General features: G+C 41.5%; 1 protein-coding gene across 2 annotated transcripts; it reads left to right on the top strand.

Annotated features, from left to right (window-relative positions):
* Window positions 1-1210: 1210 nt before the first annotated feature.
* STX6 (syntaxin 6) lies at window positions 1211-22109 on the top strand. 2 transcript variants are annotated; one of them, XM_089515906.1, is made up of 8 exons: window positions 1211-1399; window positions 7885-8054; window positions 8641-8735; window positions 12455-12517; window positions 13625-13747; window positions 15222-15328; window positions 17044-17138; window positions 18599-22109. In XM_089515906.1, the coding sequence occupies exons 1-8, from the start codon at window positions 1365-1367 to the stop codon at window positions 18670-18672; spliced, it is 762 nt and encodes a 253-aa protein (XP_089372032.1). In that variant the 5' UTR covers window positions 1211-1364; the 3' UTR covers window positions 18673-22109. The 2 variants fall into 2 exon arrangements, with proteins under 2 accessions (XP_089372032.1, XP_089372031.1); XM_089515905.1 differs by lacking the exon at window positions 1211-1399 and adding an exon at window positions 1938-3954.
* Window positions 22110-22326: the final 217 nt, after the last annotated feature.

A 22326-nucleotide genomic window follows, 5' to 3' on the forward strand; every position in this document is an offset into this window, starting at 1 on the left:
ACCAACAATAGTAATTCAAGCAGCATCACCTTACAGAGCTAACCAAAACAGAGATATGGAAGTTGGATAGCAGAGGCTTAAGGCGTAATATTTGCCTGCCAAAGAGGAGGCTATGGAAAGCGGAGTGTGGCTCAGACAGTGACTGAGGGCAACGCAGCGAGTGCAAGAGGCTCTCTGTGCGCACTGCGTTCTTCCTCAAGCAAGTTAAGGAGCGACTAGGGATTTTAAACCTTAATGTAACTTTTATCACAATATTTTTAAACGCTTTATATTAGGACTGTGAAAGCCAGTACGCCAAACCTCCAACCTTCTTTATTTCCTGATTGCAAAAATGGCAATTGCACCTTAACTGGTAATAACTAGTTGTTATTAGTTAGTAATTATTAGTTATTAATAAACTAGTGGTTGGACTAGTTTAATCATTCTGTTTAATGCATGTCATTTATCTATTTATTTTTTAAATGTTTTTAATTGTACTTTTTGTTTGTTTGTTTGTTTTTTCATTGCTGTGAAGCCGCTCTGAGTCCCAGTCCTGGGAAAAGAACGGGATATAAATGAATGAATGAATGAATGAATGAATGAATGATTAAATAAATAACATATCATGAATATATTTATATATGTATATTCTATTTACTGTAGCAAAATGCCAGCACGCACAAGGCATTTCTTTATCACCACATGAACCACTTTTCTTAGCCAGGCTCAAAATGGAGGGCATGGTGGAACTCCTCCTGGACAGGAGGGGCTGGAATGTAGGACGTGTCTTGGAAAAAGGAGGACACCTGGTCGTCTGGGTCCAGAGGAGGAGTCCCAAAAATGTCCTCCATTTTGAACATGATTTAGAGGCATGGATTTCTTTCCTTTGCAGTGACATAATATTTGGTCACTCTTTCTAGACATTTATAGTGTTTTAATTTTGCTGTTTTAGATGATTTGTAAGCTGCCTTGAGTCCTTGTACTGGCAGGAAGGCGGGGTATAAATAAACACAGACATATTATTGTTGTTGTTATTGTTATTGTTGTTGTTATTATTCTCCTCTGTCAGAGAGAGAGAGAGACCACAAACTACAACTCCCAGAATTCCACTGGACGCAGCGATGGCAGTGGCAGCGAGGGGCGGGGCCCCCGTGGCTCCCCTGTCACGTGACGCGAGGCCTTCTCTTTCGTCCAATGGGGAAAGCCGAGGGCGGCCCCGGGTCACGTGAGAGGGGCGCCTATGGCCGTGGAAGCCTGCCGGGCGGCAGGAAAGAGTGGGAGGCCGCCGCGGCAAGGCGAGGGAGGTCCTCCTGGCCGGCCCAGCGGAGGGCGCGGGGGAAGCTCCGGAAGCGTAGCGGCGCGTCGAGGGGCGCCCGAGGGAGGCCATGTCCATGGAGGACCCCTTCTTCGTGGTGAAAGGGTGGGTGGCGGGAGAGGAAGGGGAGGAGGAGGAAGAGGAGGGACCCCGGGCGCCCCTCAGCCAAATGGGGGGCGGAACTAGGGGCAGCCATTTCCTCGCCCCTCTCAGCCGCCTCTCTGAGCATTAGCCAGGCCCCAGACTCAGGGTAGTAGGAAGCAAGGAGGGCGGGATGGGACACACTAAGACCAATGCCAGCCCTTGCCCATAGGGAATCATTGGGGAATAGGGTCAGAGAACCCTAGAGTTGGGAGAGAGCCCAAAAAGGGCCCTGATCCAGCCCAAACCCCTTATTCTGCCATGCAGGAACTCTCAGTCAAAGCATCCCCATTGACAGAGGGCCATCCAGCCTCTGCTTAAAGACCTCCAAGGAAGGAGACTAAAAGGGAGTGTGTTCCACTGTCAAACAGCCCTTACTCTCAGGACGTTCCTCCTAATGTTGAGCTGAAATCTCTTTTCCTGGAGCTTGCATCCATTGTTCAGGGTCCTGTTCTCTGGAGCAGCAGAAAACAAGCTTGCTCCCTCCTCAAGGTGACATCCCTTCAAGTATTTAAACAGAGCTATCATATCACCTCTTAGCCTTCTCTTCTCTGGTCTAAACATCCCCAGATCCCTAAGGCATTCCTCATAGGGATTCATGGTTTCCAGACTCTTTACCATTTTAGTATTCCTCCAAGTTCTCAACAATCTTTTTGAATTGTGGTGCCCAGAATTGGGCACAATATTCCAGGTGGGGCAGAGTACAGTGGCACTATGACTTCCCTTGATCTAGAGAGACACTATACTTCTATTGATGCAGCCTAAAATCGCATCACTTACTCATAGGGATACACTGGAGAATAGGGAAACTATAGGGGAATACTTGCTTATAGGGAATCATTGGGAATTGCTTGCCCATAGGGAGACATTGGGGAATACTGGCCCAAAGGGAAACATTGGGTAAGTATTCAACATTTCTCTATTGCCAAGTATTCTCCAATAATTCTATATGGACAAGCATTCACCAATGATTCTCCATGGGCAAATAATCCCCAATGTTTCCCTATGGAGAAGTATTTACCTATGATTCCCTATGAGCAAGTATCCTTCAACATTTCCCTATGGGCAAGTACTCCCCAGTGTTTCCCTATGTTTGCCTATGGGCAAGTATTCTCCAATGATTCTGTATGGACAAGTATTCCCCTATGTTTCCCTATGGGCAAATATTCTCCGATGATTCTCTATGGGCAAGTATTCTATGTTTCCCTATGGACAAGTATTCTCCAGTGTTTCCCTATAAGTATTCTCCAATGATTCTCTATGGGCAAGTATTCTATGTTTCCCTATGGACAAGTATTCTCCAGTGTTTCCCTGTGGGCAAGTATGGTTTCCCTATGGGCAAGTACTGTCATTTGTTTTAGTATGTCCCCATGGAAATATAAACCCATGCCGCTTAGTCAGGCTCCAAGGAGGAGGACATTTGGGAATTCCTCCTGGACAGAAGGCGATTGAAGTTCGGATGTGTCTTGGAAAAGGAGGACATGTCTGGTCTCCCTGCCCTAACCACAAAGGAGGACAAGTGTAGGGCATTCAAGAGAAAGGGAGGGCCTGATGGAACAAAACCTAGGAACACTCATATAAATGTAGATTCATGTTTATAAATGTAAATCTGTGCTTCTTAGGCTCAAAATGGAGGACATTTTTTTTTAAAATCCTTCCTGGAAATGTAGGACATCTCCTGGAAAAGGAGGAAGGCCTCTGATCACCCTGGCGGGAAGGGAGTTTGGGGTTTTATTTGCACTGGGGCTCCCATAATCCCCCAGTTTTGGGAGCTGTAGTCCCAAACTGTAACTGTTCTGTGAAACAGTGTCTCCTTCTTTGGAGGTTTTTAAGCAGAGGCTGGATGGCCATCCGTCAGGTAGGCTTCAGTTGTGAGTTCCTGCATGGCAGGGGTTTGGACTGGATGGCCTTTGCGGTCTCTTCCAACTCGGTGGTTCTAACTTGCCTTGCTCTCTGCTGTTTGGGAGTAGTCCTCCAAGATCTCAGGGACAGTCCCCTGTTGAGGGACCTGAACTCTAGATACAGAGGTCGCCCAAGCCAGGCTTATTTGCTCAGCTGCCTCCTAGACCCAGGCCATTTATGGGCCACATTTATGGGTCTCAGGCAGAGGCCCTTCACATCTAAATCATTTGGTTGGCGCTGACCAAACCCACTGACTTATAATTAATTGACTGGGTTTGTTTTTGCTGCTAGATGATGTGTTGGTGGTAGATGTAGATTCTATTGATTTTTTATTTAGAAACAGGGTTAAGACAAGTTCATGGAGGAAAGATTTGTTGCATATCTATCTCACCTGTTGTTTAAGGCAAGATGCATGTCGTCGTCGTCGTCCCCCATTTTTTTGCACCCAACAGTCCTCTGGGGGGGTGGGTGTCAGGACAGGAGGTAGTGGTTGCCCCAAGGACAGTGAAAGATTGACCCTGAGCCTGCCTAGTCCTTGTCCAACATTCACCACGTCACAAAGCTGCTTATCACAGCTAAATGAAGCCTCCATGCTCAGAGGCAGTGTACATTTCAAGGTGATTTATGTGGAAAAACAGGTGGGAAGGCTACTGGTTTTCTCCCTCGCTTGTGAGATTTCTGCTTACGTCTGATGTTTGAATACAGCTGTGTCCACACTGCAGAAGTAATCCAGTTTGCTTATCCAACTGCCATGACTCATTGCTGTAGAATTCTGGAAACTGTAGTTCTGTGAGACATTTAGCCTTCTCTGTCAGAGAGCTCTAGTGCAACAACAAACTACAGTTCCCAGAATTCCATAGTATTGAGCCATGGTAGTTAACTGTGGTGTTAAAATGAATGATTTCTGCAGTGCAGATGCAGCCTGGGTGACTCTTTGGTATGATCTAGCAGAGCTGTTCTTAACTGGTTTTAGAGTGGCTGGATGAAAAGTGTTAGTGACACAGGAGAGAAAACCAAGTGGAAGGGGAAGAGACTTGTGCTGTAATACCACACTATTGGTGTCTGAAATCAGTTATATAGGTATTTCTCATTGAGTTCAGTGAAATATTAAAGTATGCTTTTTACTAGACTTCATGTAATCAAGTAGGTAATAGCGCACACACACTAAGGCTGCAGTTCTACATTATGAGAGCATAGCATTACTATCTTCTGGGGAATTACCCCCATAAAAATAACGTGTTGCAACATATGTTCAGGAATGGGTCCCATTGCACATTTGATAAGCGCAGATTACCTTTTAGAGTGTACACATGTGCAGTGGTTCTACATGCGCAACTCCACTTTCTGCTGCCATCAGCTGATTATGGCCATTGTGCAATGCTGAAATAATTGCTGTTCCTGTGTTGCACAAGTTACCTGTAACACATCCAGCCCTCTCCCTGCAGTGTTACAATTCTACTGTGAATAGCATCACTTTCCCATTATTGAATGTACTTCATTTTGTATGTATGAAGATTCGGTGTTTTGTCTCCTTTTCCTCCTCACATTAAATTAATTGTCTTTTCAAAAAAGCGATTGATAAAACTTACATGCACAAGGGCCATTTACTGTGTGAATAAAGGTTTTGTCTATAAACCATAGTTTTATGAATCCACATTTCTGTGAACGTTTTTCCGAGTGGTTGGAATTAAAGGCTAAAATGTGATTGCTTGTTGTCTGAATAAGTTCACAATCATTTTCCATCCCTTGTATTTGCCATTCAGTATACATTGTTTATTCTGGTAAAGATTAGTATGTTGAACTGGTCTATAAACAGGCCACTGTAGGGTTTTCTGTTTCCCCCATAGGAGACCAAGGTTTGCCTGGTATGTTCAGTATTGATAGAGGCATGCCACTATACTACAGGCATGGTATTCAACTTTGGGGATGATCAGCAGAATTTTACACATACAGCTGAGCTCCATGAATTTTGAGCTAGCACACTTTTGCTTCGCTAGATTCAACTGTCAGGTAGCTGGATAGAAGAAAAAAGTTGGATCCACAAACTGAGGTTGTAAAGGCAGAACTTTATATTCATCAAAGGTTAGCAAGCAATTGTGAAATAGATTGTGGCTTTAATAACAGAATAAGAAGGTTATTTCACAACCAAATGTAGTCCTTAACAAGGTCGTGAGTGTTCAGAGATGTTTGTTGGATGTTTGGGGAAATGAAGGAATAAGCCATTGTTTGTCACAGGATGATGATTTCATGAATGGAAAATTTCCTGTGTAGTGGAAATGATGTTATGGAAAGTGAAGCAGAATAAACATATCATCTTGGCACATCAGGCATTGTTTAGCCATAACAAAGTGGGGTAGGCAAGACCATGCTTCACATAAAGCTTTTGTGGTAAGCTGTCACTGACATGTTTATTGAAATCCTGACTAACACACTCACTACCTCTACCATTTGATTTCTAAGGATAGTTTTTTTGGTTTGCCTGGTATTATTAAATGCACACACCCTTCATCTGCCAAAGTGCCAGTTTATTCTGATCTGATGTTTCATTTTCCCTTCAGACACACCAGTGAAATAACAAAGAGACAACTGTTTGAGTATGAAAAATGAGGAAGGAAGCAGAAAGGAGTCTTGTAGCACTTTTAAGTCTACCTGATTTATTTTAACATGAGCATTCATGGATTACGATGTTGTGAATTGTAACCCACAAAATCTTATGCTACGATAAATCAGATGGTCTTTCTTTCCTTTCTTGTTGTCTCTGTTAAATCTATTTTACAAGCTTGTCTAGAATGAGAAAAAGTCAAGAATAGAGCACATGCTGCTTAGAGGAAGCATGTTAACACCAGCATGGAACAGAGATAGCTAGAGGTAAAGGACAGGCATTGGATTTTTGTCAGTGTCAGAAAACTAAAGGAGTCAGGTCTAGGTGTTGTAAAACGGTATTTGTAATAGCTTCTTCCTGCCAATAGAGAAGCGAGCATGGATAGCTATGATTAATGAAATAATGATCTTTAATGTCTAAAAAATGAATCTGACATTTTCTACCTGAAAATGGTTTTTACAAGGCTTCTAGACTGGAGCGGGGAGACTTTGGTCATCTAGACATTTTAGACTTCAACTTCTGTTGGTCCACTCAGTATAGGCCATGATAAGGGGTTAGAGCCACCATGGTGTAGTGGTTTGAACACTGGACTGTGATGAGACCAGGGTTTGAATCCTGGCTCAGCCATGTAAACCCACCGTGTGACCTTGAGGAAATCACACTCTCTCAGCCGTAGAGGATGGCAGTGATAGATCGCTTCTAAAGAAACTGGCCAAGAAAACCCCATGATAGACTTAGGGTTGCCTTTAAAAAGGTAGTTAAGATGGATCTTTTCCGGCAGGCCTTCTCTGGTGGATTTCAACAACTAATTAGACTGTCCCTCTGTCTGTTTATAGCCTCTACTATTACCTGTCTGTTTTATAATTTTAATTTAGGTTGCAATTTTTAACCCAAAATATTTTTAGACCGATTAATTTGTTGGTTTTGTAGGGAATGGGGATTGTGATTTTATGACTTTGTGCTTGTGATTGATATTTGTTTTTTGTTGGAACCCGCCACAATCCGAAAGGGAGAGGCGGCCTATAAATAATAATTATTATTATAAGTTGGGAACAACTCGAAGGCACATAATAACACAACAATGAAGCGATTACTGAGATTGAGGTCCAAAACGTCTGGAAGGCTAAAAGTTTTCCACTTCTGCTCTAAAGCCACCATATGCACTTGTGAATAATAAGTTTTAGTCTCTTTAATCTGTGAGCAACTGTTGTCCTCTAGATGTTTCTGGCCTATAAATCCCATCAGCCCTGGTCAGCATATTCAGTGGTGAAGGACTGTGGGAATTGCAAATCAAAACTATCTGGAAGGCCACAATTGCCCACCTCTGCTTGAGATTACTCTTCATTTTTCTATTTTCTTCTATTTTCATGATAGCTATTTTAAAAATATTTCCTTAAGGACCAAAAGCAAGTTAAGCTGTGTATGTTGATCATTCCTCCTGCCCTGTAACACTAGTGGGCCTAACTGATACACTCATTTAGCATACCTTTCTCTGTTGTTTTATAGGTGGGGGGATATAGCCTCCAATTTAGATATCAGCTAGCCTGTGATGTAGACATAGGACCAAATTAGCACAATCTCATTTACTTTGTCTCTAACTGACAAAGAATAAACAAACTGCACTTTGATGCACATGGCTCCCAAAACATGTTCCTTTTGGTGCATTGTGAAGGATTACACACACAAACACACCCCTTTTCTGTGTGCAGCAAATCTTCCAACAGGAGGGTATATATGAACTGGCCCATAGTCTCAGCATAAATGCACCAATGTTATCAAAGACCAAGCTTAAAATAGTTTATATTTGAATGCAGGCACGTAAGGATAAGATACTTATAAAAGTTCAAAATGTTTACGGATAGCAAGTTGGTATCCTTTGTAGTGATGATGAGGTTTTATTTCATTTTAAATAGTCTTTAATTTATATATTTTCTTTTACTTCCAGGGAGGTTCAGAAAGCAGTGAACACTGCCCAGGGGCTGTTCCAGAGATGGACAGAGCTCCTGCAAGATCCATCCACAGCTACAAGAGAAGAAATTGACTGGACCACTAATGAGCTAAGGAACAATCTAAGGAGCATTGAGTGGGATCTTGAGGACTTAGACGAAACTATTAATATCCTTTGGGTTCTCTGATCAATTGATAAATGAACCTGGTTAGTACTCATCCAGGAAACCTGATAATCTTGACACTTGTTTAATCTGATAAGTATGTCTTGGTATAATGGAAGTTGGAGGTGTTGCTGTGAGCAGAAAGTTACCTCTCTCGTGCCTCGAGTTATCCTGTAAAGTCCCTTTGGATTTGCTCTCCTTTGTCTCGTCCTGTTCCATGTATTATAGTTACCAAAAACAGAACGTTATTAGGCAAAGATATACAATAGCTAAGGCATAATCAGCCAGCTGAGAACATTAAATTGTTCAAATACAATCCGAAGCAATAAAAGTACTTTTAATATTACATGTCGGTTCAGAGGAACCTAGAGCAGTGTATTAACTGAAAACAGAAAATAGAAGAATCATATTAAAGGAGCACAAAAAATGTACATACACTTTCTAAACAAGTTCTAAAAATGGTTTATGGAATGTACTACTACTTTGGTTTTTTTTTCCTTATGCAGAAAAATGATTATTTTTAAAAGGCCATGTTAATGATTATTAGGGCAATCTATGTATCAGACAGTTTCCTTAACCAGCTATTCAACGCATTGTTGAAGCTAACCCTCGGAAGTTCAACCTTGATGCGACAGAACTGGGTATAAGAAAATCCTTCATCGCAAGCACACGACAGGTGGTCAGGGTAAGGCATTTGAGGACATAACCATATTATACAACAGAAGTCTTGATTACTTGTTAGAGCAAAGCAACCTGTAAGTGTCTTTGAGATGAAGAGGACGTATGAACACGAAAGCTCCCACAGCTGAACACGAACAAATGCAGAATATTGATTGTTGAACATGTCTTTTCCAAGGACAAGTCAGGCAAAAAAGAACTAACAATAACTATCTGTGTTTTAATAAACCCTGAGTGTTTGGTCATGAATCCATCTATTTGTCTGGACATTTAAGAGCAGTTAGTTGGTGCTATAATAACCTTGCTGATTATTGTTTCTTGGTCTCATTTGTTGTTTAATTATTGTGGTCTTGTTGAATGTTCTAATGCTGTTGTTCCCTCCCCTGGATTTGTGATATCAAAATTCCTATGAGATTTCCTAAATGTCCTATGAAGAGTAGGATATAAATAAAACTAGTAAATGTGGGAATATGTGGGCCTTTATCTAAGATGTTTTTCTGTTCAGATACCTTGAACGGACTAGAAATACACAACAAGGAGTCCTGTTTCGGGGTGTGATCAATTTCCTCCTTCACTCCAACATAGAATCTTTCAATTTTTCTTCTGTCTCTTTGTTGGAACAAAAACTTGGATTAAGGCTATATTGATAAGTTTCCCCTAAAGTCTTATTTGCATTGTATCCTTTGACTGCTTTTGGTACATCTCTCTTAACTTATAAATACCACTCCATTTCTCCATAGATTTTCATTTTCTGAGTAAAACACTAATTACCTGACTGAAAATGTCCGATTCCTTTCTACATTTACCACATATCCAGTATTGCAGTGTTTGTATGTTCTATTTCTTGATTCACTATGTCTAGCTTCCCCTGATTCATGCTTCTCACATTCCATGTTCCTATGATATGCACTGTGCATATGTATTCAGAATTTACTTTCATCTCTGAGCACATCAACAGCTGAACATCCTTTTGGCTTCAGTCCAGTTGTGTCATTAGCCACAGTGCTACATGTAGTTATCCTCTGTTCTTCTCCTGAGCTCACTGAATGTCATCTGACCTGGGATTCTCATCTTCCGGCACTATATCGTGTTTCATTTTGATTGTTTCATCCTAGAGTTTTTGGGGTAACAGACATTCAAAAGGGGTTTACTGTGCCTCCCTCTGTGCAGTACAGTGTACCCACGTTATATGCAGGCACGCTTTATGCGGTTGAGCATACGCGCTCAAGCCGCAGGGCGCAAGGGGCGGCACGTCCCATTCAAATGAATGGGCATGCGCACCTGTGGCGCCCTGCACGCCACCACTGCACCACACACGAGCCCCACTGTTTCTAATGGGGCTTGAGCATAGGCGGAATTCGCCTTACGCAGCAGGGTCCAGAACGGATCCTCCATGTAAGGCAAGGGTGGACCGTACTAGCAAGCATTAGCTATGGTGCCACTGATGTTTGGGAGATCCTCCACCAGTGTCACCCCCCACTCCTGCTGCTGCCCAGTAGCTGTTTGCACATTTAATCTGTTTCCCAAATTCCTCATGCCTCACAGGAATACACAGTCCCACCAGCATAGAAAGGTAATGCCATTCACAATGCCCATTGGTTAAAAACTACACAGCTAACCATTCTTTGTTTCTAAGTCCTTAGTACACTTGTTTGAATGATTCCTAAGTATTTCTTACAGAGCAATCTTATACATGTCCACTCTGGTCCAAAACACACTGCAGAAATAATCCAGTTTAAGACCATTTTAACTGCCCTCACTCAGTGCTAGGGAGTCCTGGAAATCGCAGTTTGTTGTGGTACCAGAGCACTCTGACAGAGAAGGCTAAATGTTTCACCATACTACCGTTCCCAGAATTCCCTAGCATTCAACCAGAGCAGTTAAAGTGCTCTCAAATTGGATTATTTCTGCAGTGTGTTTTGGACCTCTGAAGGAAGAAGAAGAACAAGGAGAAGATATTTATGCTATTTATTTATATCCTGCCCTTCTCCCAAGGCTGGGACTCAGGGCGGCTTACATTAAAAAAATCATACAGTTAAAAACATACAAAAATAATATATTAAAATAGAATTAAATTACTATAATAATTAAAACAAATTCAATGCTAAAATCAAGTTTAAAAAGATTAAAATGCTTAAAATACATTAAAACAATAGGGCAACACCCCATCACATGCCTGAAAAACTTTCTGTTTTAAAAGCTTGTCTAATCAAGTAGCCCTTAGCCTGCCGGTGGAAGGATAACAAGGATGGGGCCATTCTGGCCTCCCTGGGCAGGGAGTTCCAGCGTCTAGGGGCAGCCATGGAAAAGGCCCTCTCTCGTGTCCCCACCAACCGTGCTTGTGATGGTGGTGGGATGGAGAGAAGGGCCTCCCCTGAGGATCTCAGAGCCCAGGACGGCTCATATAGGGAGGTATGGTCTGACAAATTGCCTGGACCTAAGCCAAATAGGCTTTATAGGTCATTACCAACACTTTGAATTGTACCCAGAAACAGACTGGCAGTTAGTGGTGCTGTTTCAACAAGGGTATTGTGTGATCTCTATCACCTGCCCCTGTTAGCAGCTTGACTGCAGCTCTTTGGATCAGCTGAAGTTTCTGAACACTCTTCAAAGGCAGCCCTATTTACAGTACATTATAGTAGTCCAAATATGATGTAACCAAGGCAAAAGTGATGTAACCAAAGATCAATTCCTGGATGAATTTGTATGGGTAGCATCACTAACAACCTTGATAATATAACTTTTGTGTGCTAAAGTGTCCATGGAAGTCTGTCTGTGGACAAAACAAAGCAAACAAACAGCTTCATTTATATACCGCTTCATACTGAACTAGCAGTGTCTAAAGCAGTTTACAATTTTAAGCTAATTGCCCCCAACAAGCTGGGTACTCATTTTAGCGACCTCTGAAAGATGCAAGCCTGAGTCCTGACTAGTATTAAACTTGCAACCTTATGGCTTTGAGTGAGTTGCTGCAGTACAGGCATTTAATCACTGTGCCACCAGGGCATCAAGGAGTTGTTCTCACAGTTTTTAAATGTGAACAGATGAAGATATGATATAAAGGCTGAGATCATCTAATGGCTTTGCATTGTGTAAATATTACAGAATTGTGTATTGATTGTGCTATACAACACTTGTGTTGAACGGCAACATTGCATAGCTGAAAGTAGACCCAAATATGTAACCAAATGTACAACCAAATATTTTTGTTTATGCAGATACATGTGTACATGTGCATATGCATGCATATCTATATCTGCATGTGCAGTGGCACCAGATTCACAACTCCACTTCCACAAACTTGAACTGAAAACAAATACTCTGCATCAGATAAAAATGTCCAGCTGCTTCCATAGGGAAATCTATGTATGTGTAAGCCTGCATCTACATTGGGAATTAATGCAGTGTGACACTGCTGTAACTACCATGGCTCAGAGCTATCACATTCTGGGATTTGTAGTATCGTAAGATAGCATTCTTTGTCAGAACTCTGGTGCGTCAAATCCCACCATTCACTAGGATAGAGCCATGACACTTAAAGAGGTGTCAAACTGCATTAATTCTGCTTTGTGGCAGCACCCTATGGCACCAAAAGGATTGTGGCCATTTCCTGTCCTAGAGATAAAGCAGTTTTGCTTTGTAGACCAGTATATATGTTAGTTATAATCACCTTATAATAATAGTTTTTGTGTATTTGTGTTTTTATTTTTGTTTTTAATGAAATAGGATATGAAGGACCAGATGTCAAATACTTCTGTTCAAGCTCTGGCTGAAAGGAAGAACAGGCAGGTCAGTATATTGCTAGATTGTCTAGTAACTTGACTGCAGAATATACTAGATGTGGTTGAGGCATCTGTACTAGATGTTTCATGTTTAAATATTGTGCATTAGGCACACTTCTAAAAGGAAATCTAATTTCAGGTTTGTTAAGGCAGCAATATTTACAATGCTATACAGAAGATTTCTAATGTTTCTACAAAGGTTGGAACATTTATGGACACTGGGGTTCCTTTATAAATTCAGCATAACGTTGTAAGAAGGAGTTTTTGTTCAGGCTAATCTTTCCTGACAAGGCACATGCCCAAAGACAGTAACTCTGCCTTTCTAAAAATAGTCATAGTTCTTGCAGAGCATTCATTTGTGTGAAACAGCAGCAAGAGCTCCTTTTTGTATCTCCCCTGGGGTGAAGCAGTTATAAATGAGAGCAATGCCCCCCCCCCCCCAAGTTCAGGATGATGGTGGTCTAGGGGGTCTCATGTCTTCAGGATGCAAAACAACAATCCTATCCATGGAAGTATCCATACTACATGATTGTCAGTTTTGTAGTATTTCAATTGTCATGGCTTCTTTCAGTAAAATCCTGAGATCTGATGTTTTGTGAAATACTTAAAGGCCTGTGGCAGAAAGCACTAATGCAGTTGTTGAAGGGAGTGTAGTAGAACACTCTAAATCCTTCAAAGACTACAAATCACAGGATTTCATAGGATGGAGTCATGGCAGTTAAAGTGGAATCAAAGTGCTACAATTTTTGAAGTGTGGATGCACCCCATATGTCTTTACAGATGCATGAGCCAATCTTAAATGAGTTTTGGTCCCACATGTTAAAGTTTCAAACTGTGGCACATTCTTGAAAATGCAGTCATGTCTTGTTTTTTTGTTCCTGCACCACCAAAATTAAACTCTAGAACTTAGGCTGTAAAAATGGAGCTCTCTTATTGAACATTTGTTACCCTTCTTCAGAATCTGTTTAACTAGAACAAAGACTTTAATTGCCAACGTTCCTCATATGGAGGAAAAGTCACTTCCATCACTGCTCAGAACTCTATAGTGAAAGAAGCAATCCTCATTTAGTCACCACATTTAATTTTTATTTCTCATTTATTCATTGATATATAGGTACTTCTGGGTGAAAGTGCAACTCATAACTGGAGCTCTGTGCCTGACAAATATGGCCGTTTGGATCGTGAAATGCAGTCTGTGAATTCACACTTCATTGAGGAGCACCAGGCACAGCAACAGGTAGGATATTTCCTGTGTCTCATCCTATACAGTCTCTTTTTGGCAACTTTGTGTATAGTGCACCTAAAGGTGGAGTGGGGGAAAGGCAGTTTTGTTGACCAGATGCCAACTGACTACTAGTGTAATTAGGATTTGCAGTGAAGGTCTTGCTGTAAGAATGTCATGGGATTACATTGTGAGATTCAGAGCAGGCACAAATTGCAAATCCCCAATTAAGGAATAAGTATAGGGAGAACAGAGCAGGGAAGAGTAGCAGGAAGTTGTAAGTGATAGAAACAGAGAGGTTAGGGAGGATGTCTGGTGGTTGTATAGCTGCCAGGTTGAGGAATTCACAGAGAAACAGTGAGGAGGGCAAATTATACTCTTTTCTCTCTGTTGTAACCCAGGGCAACAGGAGCCTGAGCACTCTTTACTTTAATGCTGAGATACATTCATCCTGCACACACCTGGTGTGTTGATATTCAAATGACTAACAAGGGTTGAGGGATATGGACAGCTTTGGTATTAACAAAATGTGTGAAATAACCCCTTTCTTTTCTGGCTGCTCGAAGAGCCCAATTTTCAAATCTTATTTCATCAGCAAATAGTTAATACCCAAATATGATTTTTGGGGTGCAACAAATCATATCTAAATAACATGCGTAGCTTTCTTGTACCTGTTTGGATCTGTTGTTAGCAAAGCAGGAATAGGCAGCTGTCTATTCAGAGTTCCTATCCAGGTCCTATGCATGGTCCCCTTATCCCAAATGCATATTCTTCCCCTTTACTATTAGCATCAGCCACTACATGCCATGCACACACCAGCAAAAAGGTTCTCTGAACCCATCTTTCCATAGCATCTTTCAAAGAGGCCACCTTTTTAATGTAAGTCTGTAGGGATTCACTCCTGCCAGTTCAGGATCCCTTTTTATGCTCCAACATTTTCTAGGGGCATGAAGGCAATTTTGCCATGTTCCCCCCCCCCCCCTAACTATCTTAGACCCCAAAGAAGCCTCTTTTTGCTAACAAAAAATGATCTAGAAGCTGACTTCCAGGTTATTTCCTGTTATTAAAAGCAACCCTCCTGTACCTGTCCTACTGAGAGCCAAGGACCTGCCAAAAGTGTTCCCTTAGAGGATGCTTAGGGGGCAAAACCCCAATTTTTTGCAGTGGCTATGTGGAGGCACAGGTCACCAAATTTTAATTGTGGACCAGTGTGCTCCCCTAACCTCTTGACAGGTGCCCAGTCTGATTTAGAAGGGGGGAAAATCTGATAAGGGAATTTGAACCATATGTTTTTCCCTTTGAATCTTTTGGGGGTGGGAGGAGATTTGTTTTTTCTCCTTACAGGTAGTGTCTCCATGCTTAGGAAATTAGGATTGTTTGTGTAGGAAGCTGCAAGAGACAGTCTGGACACACAAATCAACTGTAGCTGGCAATGTGATGGTAACTATATAAACTCCTCCTTATCCCCATTCCTGTTTTTGGCTACCAGTTAATCATTGAGCAGCAGGATGAACAGTTGGAGCTGGTCTCTGGCAGCATTGGGGTATTAAAGAACATGTCCCAGCGCATTGGAGGAGAGCTAGATGAACAAGCAGTGTAAGTACTCAACACATTTTAGTCACTCAGTGCACAGTATATATCTCTTTGTTCCAGCCTCCTTGCAGTAAACGTTCACTTTGTTTTTGACATTGTGTGTCATGGTTGTGGGCTTCCCTGAAAACAGTGATTGCCCACTATTGGAAACAAAGGTCCAGAACACACTGCAGAAGTAATCCAATTTGAGACCGCTTTAACTGCCCTGACTGAATGCTAGGGAATTCTGGGAACTGTAGTTTGGTGAGACATTTAGCCTTCTCTGTCAGAGAGCTCTGGTGCCACAATAAATGACAATTCCCAGGATTCCCTAGTACTGAGCCAGGGCAGTTAAAGTGGTCTCAAACTGGATTATTTCTGCAGTGTGTTTTGTTCTGGATTAGATTCACATTTGGTCTGTCCCACTAGAAACTCCTCTTCAGTTCTCAACCAGCACCAAAAGCAAGCAGTTTAGCTCAGTTTAGTAGGGAATGAAAAATAGATGTTTCTTTGAAATGAGCTTTGAAATGAGCTCTAACAAGTGATGTATTATCTTTGTGAAGACAAATTTCTCCCTATAGGAAAATTCATAATCTTGTAGAACTTAAAAAGTAAAACTGTTGGTCAGATTTTCTTAACCCAGCTGAAAAGGTTAACTGTTCCACAAGTGCACTAACTTCTTAATACTGTCTCTGTGTTGTCAAACAACTCTTGTCCAAGATGTCTTATGAGAAGAGAAATTAGTGAATCTGGAGGTTCACTTAACTTTGGTAGAAAAGTAATTTGGGCTGACTAGTTGTGAGTAGGCAAGCGGCATGAGCAAGGTTAAAACAGCCCCTGTCCCATGCAAGGCTGGCAATTTTTCACCAGTGCTTTACATTTAAATCCAAAAGCCATCAATACCATTGAAAAACAGGTATGTGTGTTTTTCCTGCAGCTTGTATTTTGACTCTGAGGCTTCCTACAGGCTGTTTTGTGGCTGTTTAGTGAAAAGATCAGCATGTAGAATATAGTGGTTATCAAGGATCTAACCCAGCAGAAGATCTTTTAGATTTTTGCTTTCTTCCTTAAAGTGATACTTTAAAAAAACAGACATAGAAGGAGCCAGTTTATTTGCCTTTCTCTCCTTCAGGGAGATTTGAAACAGCCAGCATAGATCAGGCTAACACGTGTTTCCTCTATACTTCTGTAGACTATACTAGAGACGTACAGTTTGCCAGCCTTATTCTGTGTAGCCGCTGACATCTCCTGTTCATTTCCTTAAACATCATGGAAGCAGCAGCAGCCCCATTCTAGAGGGGCAATAGAAAGTGAGGAAAGAGTAGTGTGCATGTGAGCTTGGAAGCTCAACCATGGAGAGGACCAATTGGAGTAGCAGTGGGCTTCAGAAAAATTCCCAATGGCCAGGTAAGGAGAGGAAAGTGAATGTGTGTGACACCACACACACATGCACTTCTGCATTTCTCTCTCCTCACTTTGCCTCTGTGGACAGCAACTACTGCCTCTGTGAGGATGATGGAAAAGAACACAAGATGCAAGGAAGGCACAGAGCCCTGAGGGAGAGAAGCAAGGGAATGGAGGGGGGTAGTAGCAGGGAATCAAAGATTTTAAATGTTAGTAAAATGTGTGTTTGTGAGGTGTCCTCCCCTTACTAATTTAAATTTAAAATTAAGTCTTAAACTTTAAAAATTAGTCTATTGCTTTGTCTGACACTCTGTCCCCCCTTCCTGTGGTTCCAGCATGTTGGATGATTTCGCTCATGAGCTGGACAGCACGCAGTCACGACTAGATAATGTTATGAAGAAGCTTGCAAAAGTATCCCACATGACCAGTGGTGAGTAGCACAGAATCTAAGAGAAACACGTTAAATCTCCTTTTTTTGCAGGGGCTGAACTAGCAGGCCTCAGAAAAGCTCTCTTTGGATTTTGCTGGCTGTGGGATTCCAGGAAGTCAAGGGTAATTACTTTAGTGCAGTGGTTCACAACCTTTTCTACGCCCCACATGCCTAGGAAATGTTTAATTAGTGTTTGCACCCCCTACAAAAGTACTATCACATTTGAAGATGAAGTCTAATTTCTAATTTTTGAACTACAAATTGAACCACATACAATATTATGGGCAAACAAACTGAACTTAAAAGTATAAGCTTAGAACACAGTGCATTAAATGTAGATCTAAACTGAGCAATTAGATTCTAATTTATTTCAGAGGGGAAAATTGAGTGATGACTTGTGACACTCAAGGACACAAGCCACTCTGTCACACCACCTGAAATTCCATTTCGCACCCCCTGGGGTTGGGAACCCTGCTTTAGTGGCTTTTCAGCTTTCTGACGTCTACTGATTTCTCAAATGTTCAGTTTCAGTTGTGACCATTGTATCCTGGTGTACCGATCAGCCAGTTAATCTAAAAGGTCACTGTGAAGCTTGGTGAGAGGCAGATGTCTTTGTTTTCCTAAAACAATATGAGTGGAACTCTTCAAATTTTCAATCCCACATTTTTTAAATGTTATCTTTTAAGGATTCCAAAAGCAATAGCTCAGTTACATTTGAAAGGTGGAGGTGTCTAAATCTTTCAACAGAGTAGCAAGTAAAGACCTGGTTGGGAAGAATCGTTTCTTTCAAAGTGAATTCCACGGAAGCCTTGGGAGTTTGTTAGCTTACCAGTAAACAGAAAATCAGTAATGCCCCCCCCCCCCCCAAACAGCTTTGCTACCATTGTAAATCTTCTCTTGTAAAAATTCAAGTGGAGGAAAGTGCTGAGAGTGAACTAAGGCATTCTTTAGCTTCATTTGGGGTGATTGTGAGACCATTTGAAATGTGTTGTTCCTAAAACATGCTCAACAATCCTCTATATACAAAAATTCCAAACAAGCATGGAAGGCATTCCTTAGAACAGAGCTTCTGGAAACCATTACTGTAGAACACTGGGAAAGGGCAACAAAAAGAAATTAAAAATATTTTCTAAACTATGATGAGATTTAGGTTGGTTTGATTTTTAAATTAAGGGATGGCCAAAAAGAAGATATCTGTCAAACCCTTTAGATGTATCACCAGCAACATTTTGTGGAAGATTTAATGTTTAGGCAAAAAAGGGAGTTTATCATGGAGCATAATTTTGTTCCAAATTATTGTTCAAAATAAGTTATATTGAAAACATTCTCTATCAATATCACATTATCTGTTACTTCTGAGTTTCTGGGCTTTAATATGCTAGAGCACTACTAAATGCAAAGGAATTCCTTCTTTATCCTTCCTGAAAAACAGAGGACTAACCATACATACTCTTTTGCAGATCGGCGACAGTGGTGTGCAATTATCATTCTCTTTGTTGTTCTGCTGGTGGTGATTATCCTGTTTTTTGTGTGATGACAAATTGGAGCTCAAATACTTTAGCTAGCTCCTTTCTCAATGAAATCTCAGACGCTCTTCCTGTCCAACAGAGAAGATTCCCATTATAAAAACCATGTCTTGGGAGCTTGATACTGTGCTCCTCTGTGGATGGACACCAGTGGCATGACTGAATCTCATGGTTCTTCTGCTCATAATCCTGATCAACTTGCTGAGGAAATAATAGAATACTAACAAATGCCCAAACTGTGCTGTCACAGGAAGCACTTCCTGCAGGTTTTGAACACGGCTGTTTTTCTGCGCTTTTCTCTGAAGCAAGTGGATTGGAAAGGAAGGAGCCATTTCCATCCTGTTGCAGGTGTGAACCATTTTCAGGAAGTATTTCAGATGCCTTTCTTCTCCTTGTAAAAACAGAACTCCTGGCAGTGTTAAAAGCCACATACAGACACAACGGCCCTTGTGGGAAAGCATTCAGTTGCCTCAGAGGATTCTCTTCATAAGCCAGTTTACACAGCACTGCCCTGCAAATAATCATGGAGCTACATGGGCCAACAGTCACTAAATTCACACTGGTTTTTCTCCAGAACATTATTGTGCTATCAATCCACGAAGGCTAAATACCTCTGTACCCAATGTTAAAACTTCATAGAGTGATACACATTTCATGTCAAGCAGATCTGGTTCTATAGCAGGCTAGGAGAAACCTTGGGCAAAATCTGCTATACATGTTTGAATTGTACCTATACTGTGCTATCATGCCTCAGGCTGCTGTAGTTTGACTTCAGTTTTCAGAGCTTTAACCTCAGTTTCATTACACTGCAAAGTGGGAAGCCAGTAAGCTTACTGTAGCTAAAGTCTTGCTTTTTTCTGTGAATTATTTTTGGCTTTGAAAGTAAGCCTGGTGAGAAGAGATCTTAACCCATAGGGGGTCTGTTCCCTCTGGATGCTGCTTTTCACTAACAGCTGCTTCTGTCTGGTGACTGACTGTGTCAGGTCTAAAATTTAATAGTTTAAGGGAAAGGTGGCTGTCAATCAGACAGGGCATCATTCTCTCGTGTGTATTAAAACATGTACCTATTAAAGAAAGGTACATCTTATTAGATGTACAAGCATCCACAAAGATATCAAGAATTGCACTACCATGTTAACAGTAATAGTGAAGCTGGTCCAAAGCAAAGGGGAGTCACAAAGAAAATGAAAGCTAGTAATTCCTGATCTTTTCAGTCCTGTGAGGATGAAATAAATTGTCCTCCACAGTTTTAATGTATGAATCATGTAGGATAGGTAGGAACGTGGTGTGGCTGAAACAGCCAGCACTTCTTCCTTTGAATAGATAAGAGGGGTTTGGCCTCTTGGAGCTTGTGGGAATGCTTGAGTGAAAAGATGAATGATGATGGGCAGCCAGAGAGGAGAAGTCTCATTGCCTCTACTGGCCTGCAATACAGAGCCATGGAAGCCATGGAAATAATCCAAGAAAACATAAATTCATACAGGCAGCAGACAAGTTCAGTTGGCCTAGCCAGCTCACTCCATGCCCTGAATGCCCTAGAAGTTTCTTTGGTATACTGGGGTTTATGGAAAGGTGGAGAAAAGTCTCTCACTGGGCGAGTTCCTATAGAAGGGAGTTTCCTGAAGGTAGAAATTCTGAACACAACTACTTTACTGTGTCATTAAGCTTTTTTCTCCTTCCCTTCCTCTTCATCTCATCCATGATGAGTGGTCAGGTATCTCCCTCCAACTTTCTCTGTGTTGCAGAATGTCTGCTTTGTCTAATACCCTCTGAAACAGTGTCAAAAGCCTGGAAGTCCACTTGGTGGTCTGGAATTAATCTCTGTCCTCCAGCCCATCACTTGCAGAAGTACATTCAGTTTCAATGTTCATTGAGGCAATTTGTACACAGTAGCAAGAACTGAGCCTAGCTCTGGTCTTTTAGCATTCCACTGCATCGTTCCTCTCATTTTTATTTCTTACTTTTTTGTAGCATTTTGTAACATTTTAAATGGATTGCTTACACTCCACCTCCTGTATAAATACTGTAATGCTGTCTACTGTATCTCTTAGTGACTAAGTGAATGAATGTTGTTTTCCCCTTTACATTTGTCGTTAATGCAACCCCCGTCCCCCATCTAAAGAGGGTAAGAAAAGTCTCTGTGGCTCTCAGTGTCTCCCTTTGAGTGGCTGCCTTCTTAGTGCTGCTGTAACAAAGGGGACTTTTGTTTGCCTCAACAATTCTGGTCTGGCTGGTACTTCAGAACAGGCAATGCTTTTGTTTTGAACTAAATTCCATAAAAATACGACTTCTAGACATGAGGATACCAATATCGAGACTTGCTTTCAAAACAGTGTACAAGTGCTGTTCATCCACTCTATAGGGACCCATCCCCTTTCACAAGAAAACTGCTCATTTTAACATCATACTGTTTTGTTTGTGCCTTATTGAGAGCTTAAAAATTTAACTGCTAATGGGATGAATCCTGCAAAACTGTTACACATGAGCAAGTTATAGGAAAAGACACCTGTTCCCAAAAAGTAAAGCATGACTTTAGATTGGTATTAGTGGCCCATAAGATATGATGCTGAGAGCCAGCATGGCATAACAGTTTGAGTGTTGGATTATAACTCTGGAGTCTAGGGTTTGAGTCCCAGCTCGGCCATGAAATCCACCTCTGAACAAATTTTGCCAAGAAAATGATAGGGTTGCCATAAGTCAAAAATGACTTGAAGGCACACAGCAACAAAAACAAGAAGGTAACAATGCTGGATCTCTGCTCTGGGAGTGGTTGGATCATTTGGTCACATTTACTGCAGAGAGGTGTCAGATTTACTTGCTTTTGAAGGAGGTTGCTGGATTTATCCCTGTATGAATAAAACTGCTCTGGCCATGCCTTTCATTCTTTAAACTAAGTTGTATAAGTGGTCTCTAGTTCTCTTTCAGAAAAAGTGTGCCTCACTCAACTGTTAACATTTTGGAAATGTGCAAAGCCCATGGCTTCTGTCACACTACGTAATTTAAGGACAAGGAGGTACATTCCAGTTTGTTTGGGGGGGGGGGGGGATCAACAAATAGACTTTCTTGACCTGCTTAGGCAAAGCCAGTGTGTTTTGTACAGCAACCGTAATTCATCTAACACTGCTTCACTGTTCCATTATTTTACAGATGTAAAGAAATTTAAGAAGCCAGTGGCCTATGTAAAAATAGCAGTAATAGCCAGCAGTTATGCTCCCTAGTTGTAGAGTATGCACAAGCTTAGAAGGTGAAATGGGTAGAATGTGGCTTAAGCCAAATTGTTCCTGTCTTTTCACTATTCTGGGTTAAGTTAGTATTGTGTATGGCCTCTTCACTGAGGCCTTTTAAGGTGCCGTGAAAGGAGAGGAAAGTTGTGTTTGCATATCCACTGGAATCCATGGGAATTTACCAAATGTTAGGATCACCTTGGATAGTGGGGGGGGGGGGGGGGGGGATTCTTGATTTTTTTTCAACTATCTTTTAGTCCACCAACACAGGGCGACCCCAGACAACCATGGTAACACATGGCAAATAATCCTGTGCCCATTAGGTGAAGAGAGGCATTGGCAAAAAGGACCTTTTTTGTATAGAAGAGGGAATGTTGGTGTCTCTGTCCTGCTGAGTTAGTTCCCTTTGGTTGAAGCTAATGTAGCAAGATGGCTAAG

This window comes from Sceloporus occidentalis, unplaced genomic scaffold (genome assembly GCF_023333645.1).
Source record: "Sceloporus occidentalis isolate IW3139 unplaced genomic scaffold, rSceOcc1.0.p SCAF_3, whole genome shotgun sequence".
Classification (NCBI taxonomy): Eukaryota; Metazoa; Chordata; class Lepidosauria; order Squamata; family Phrynosomatidae; genus Sceloporus; species Sceloporus occidentalis.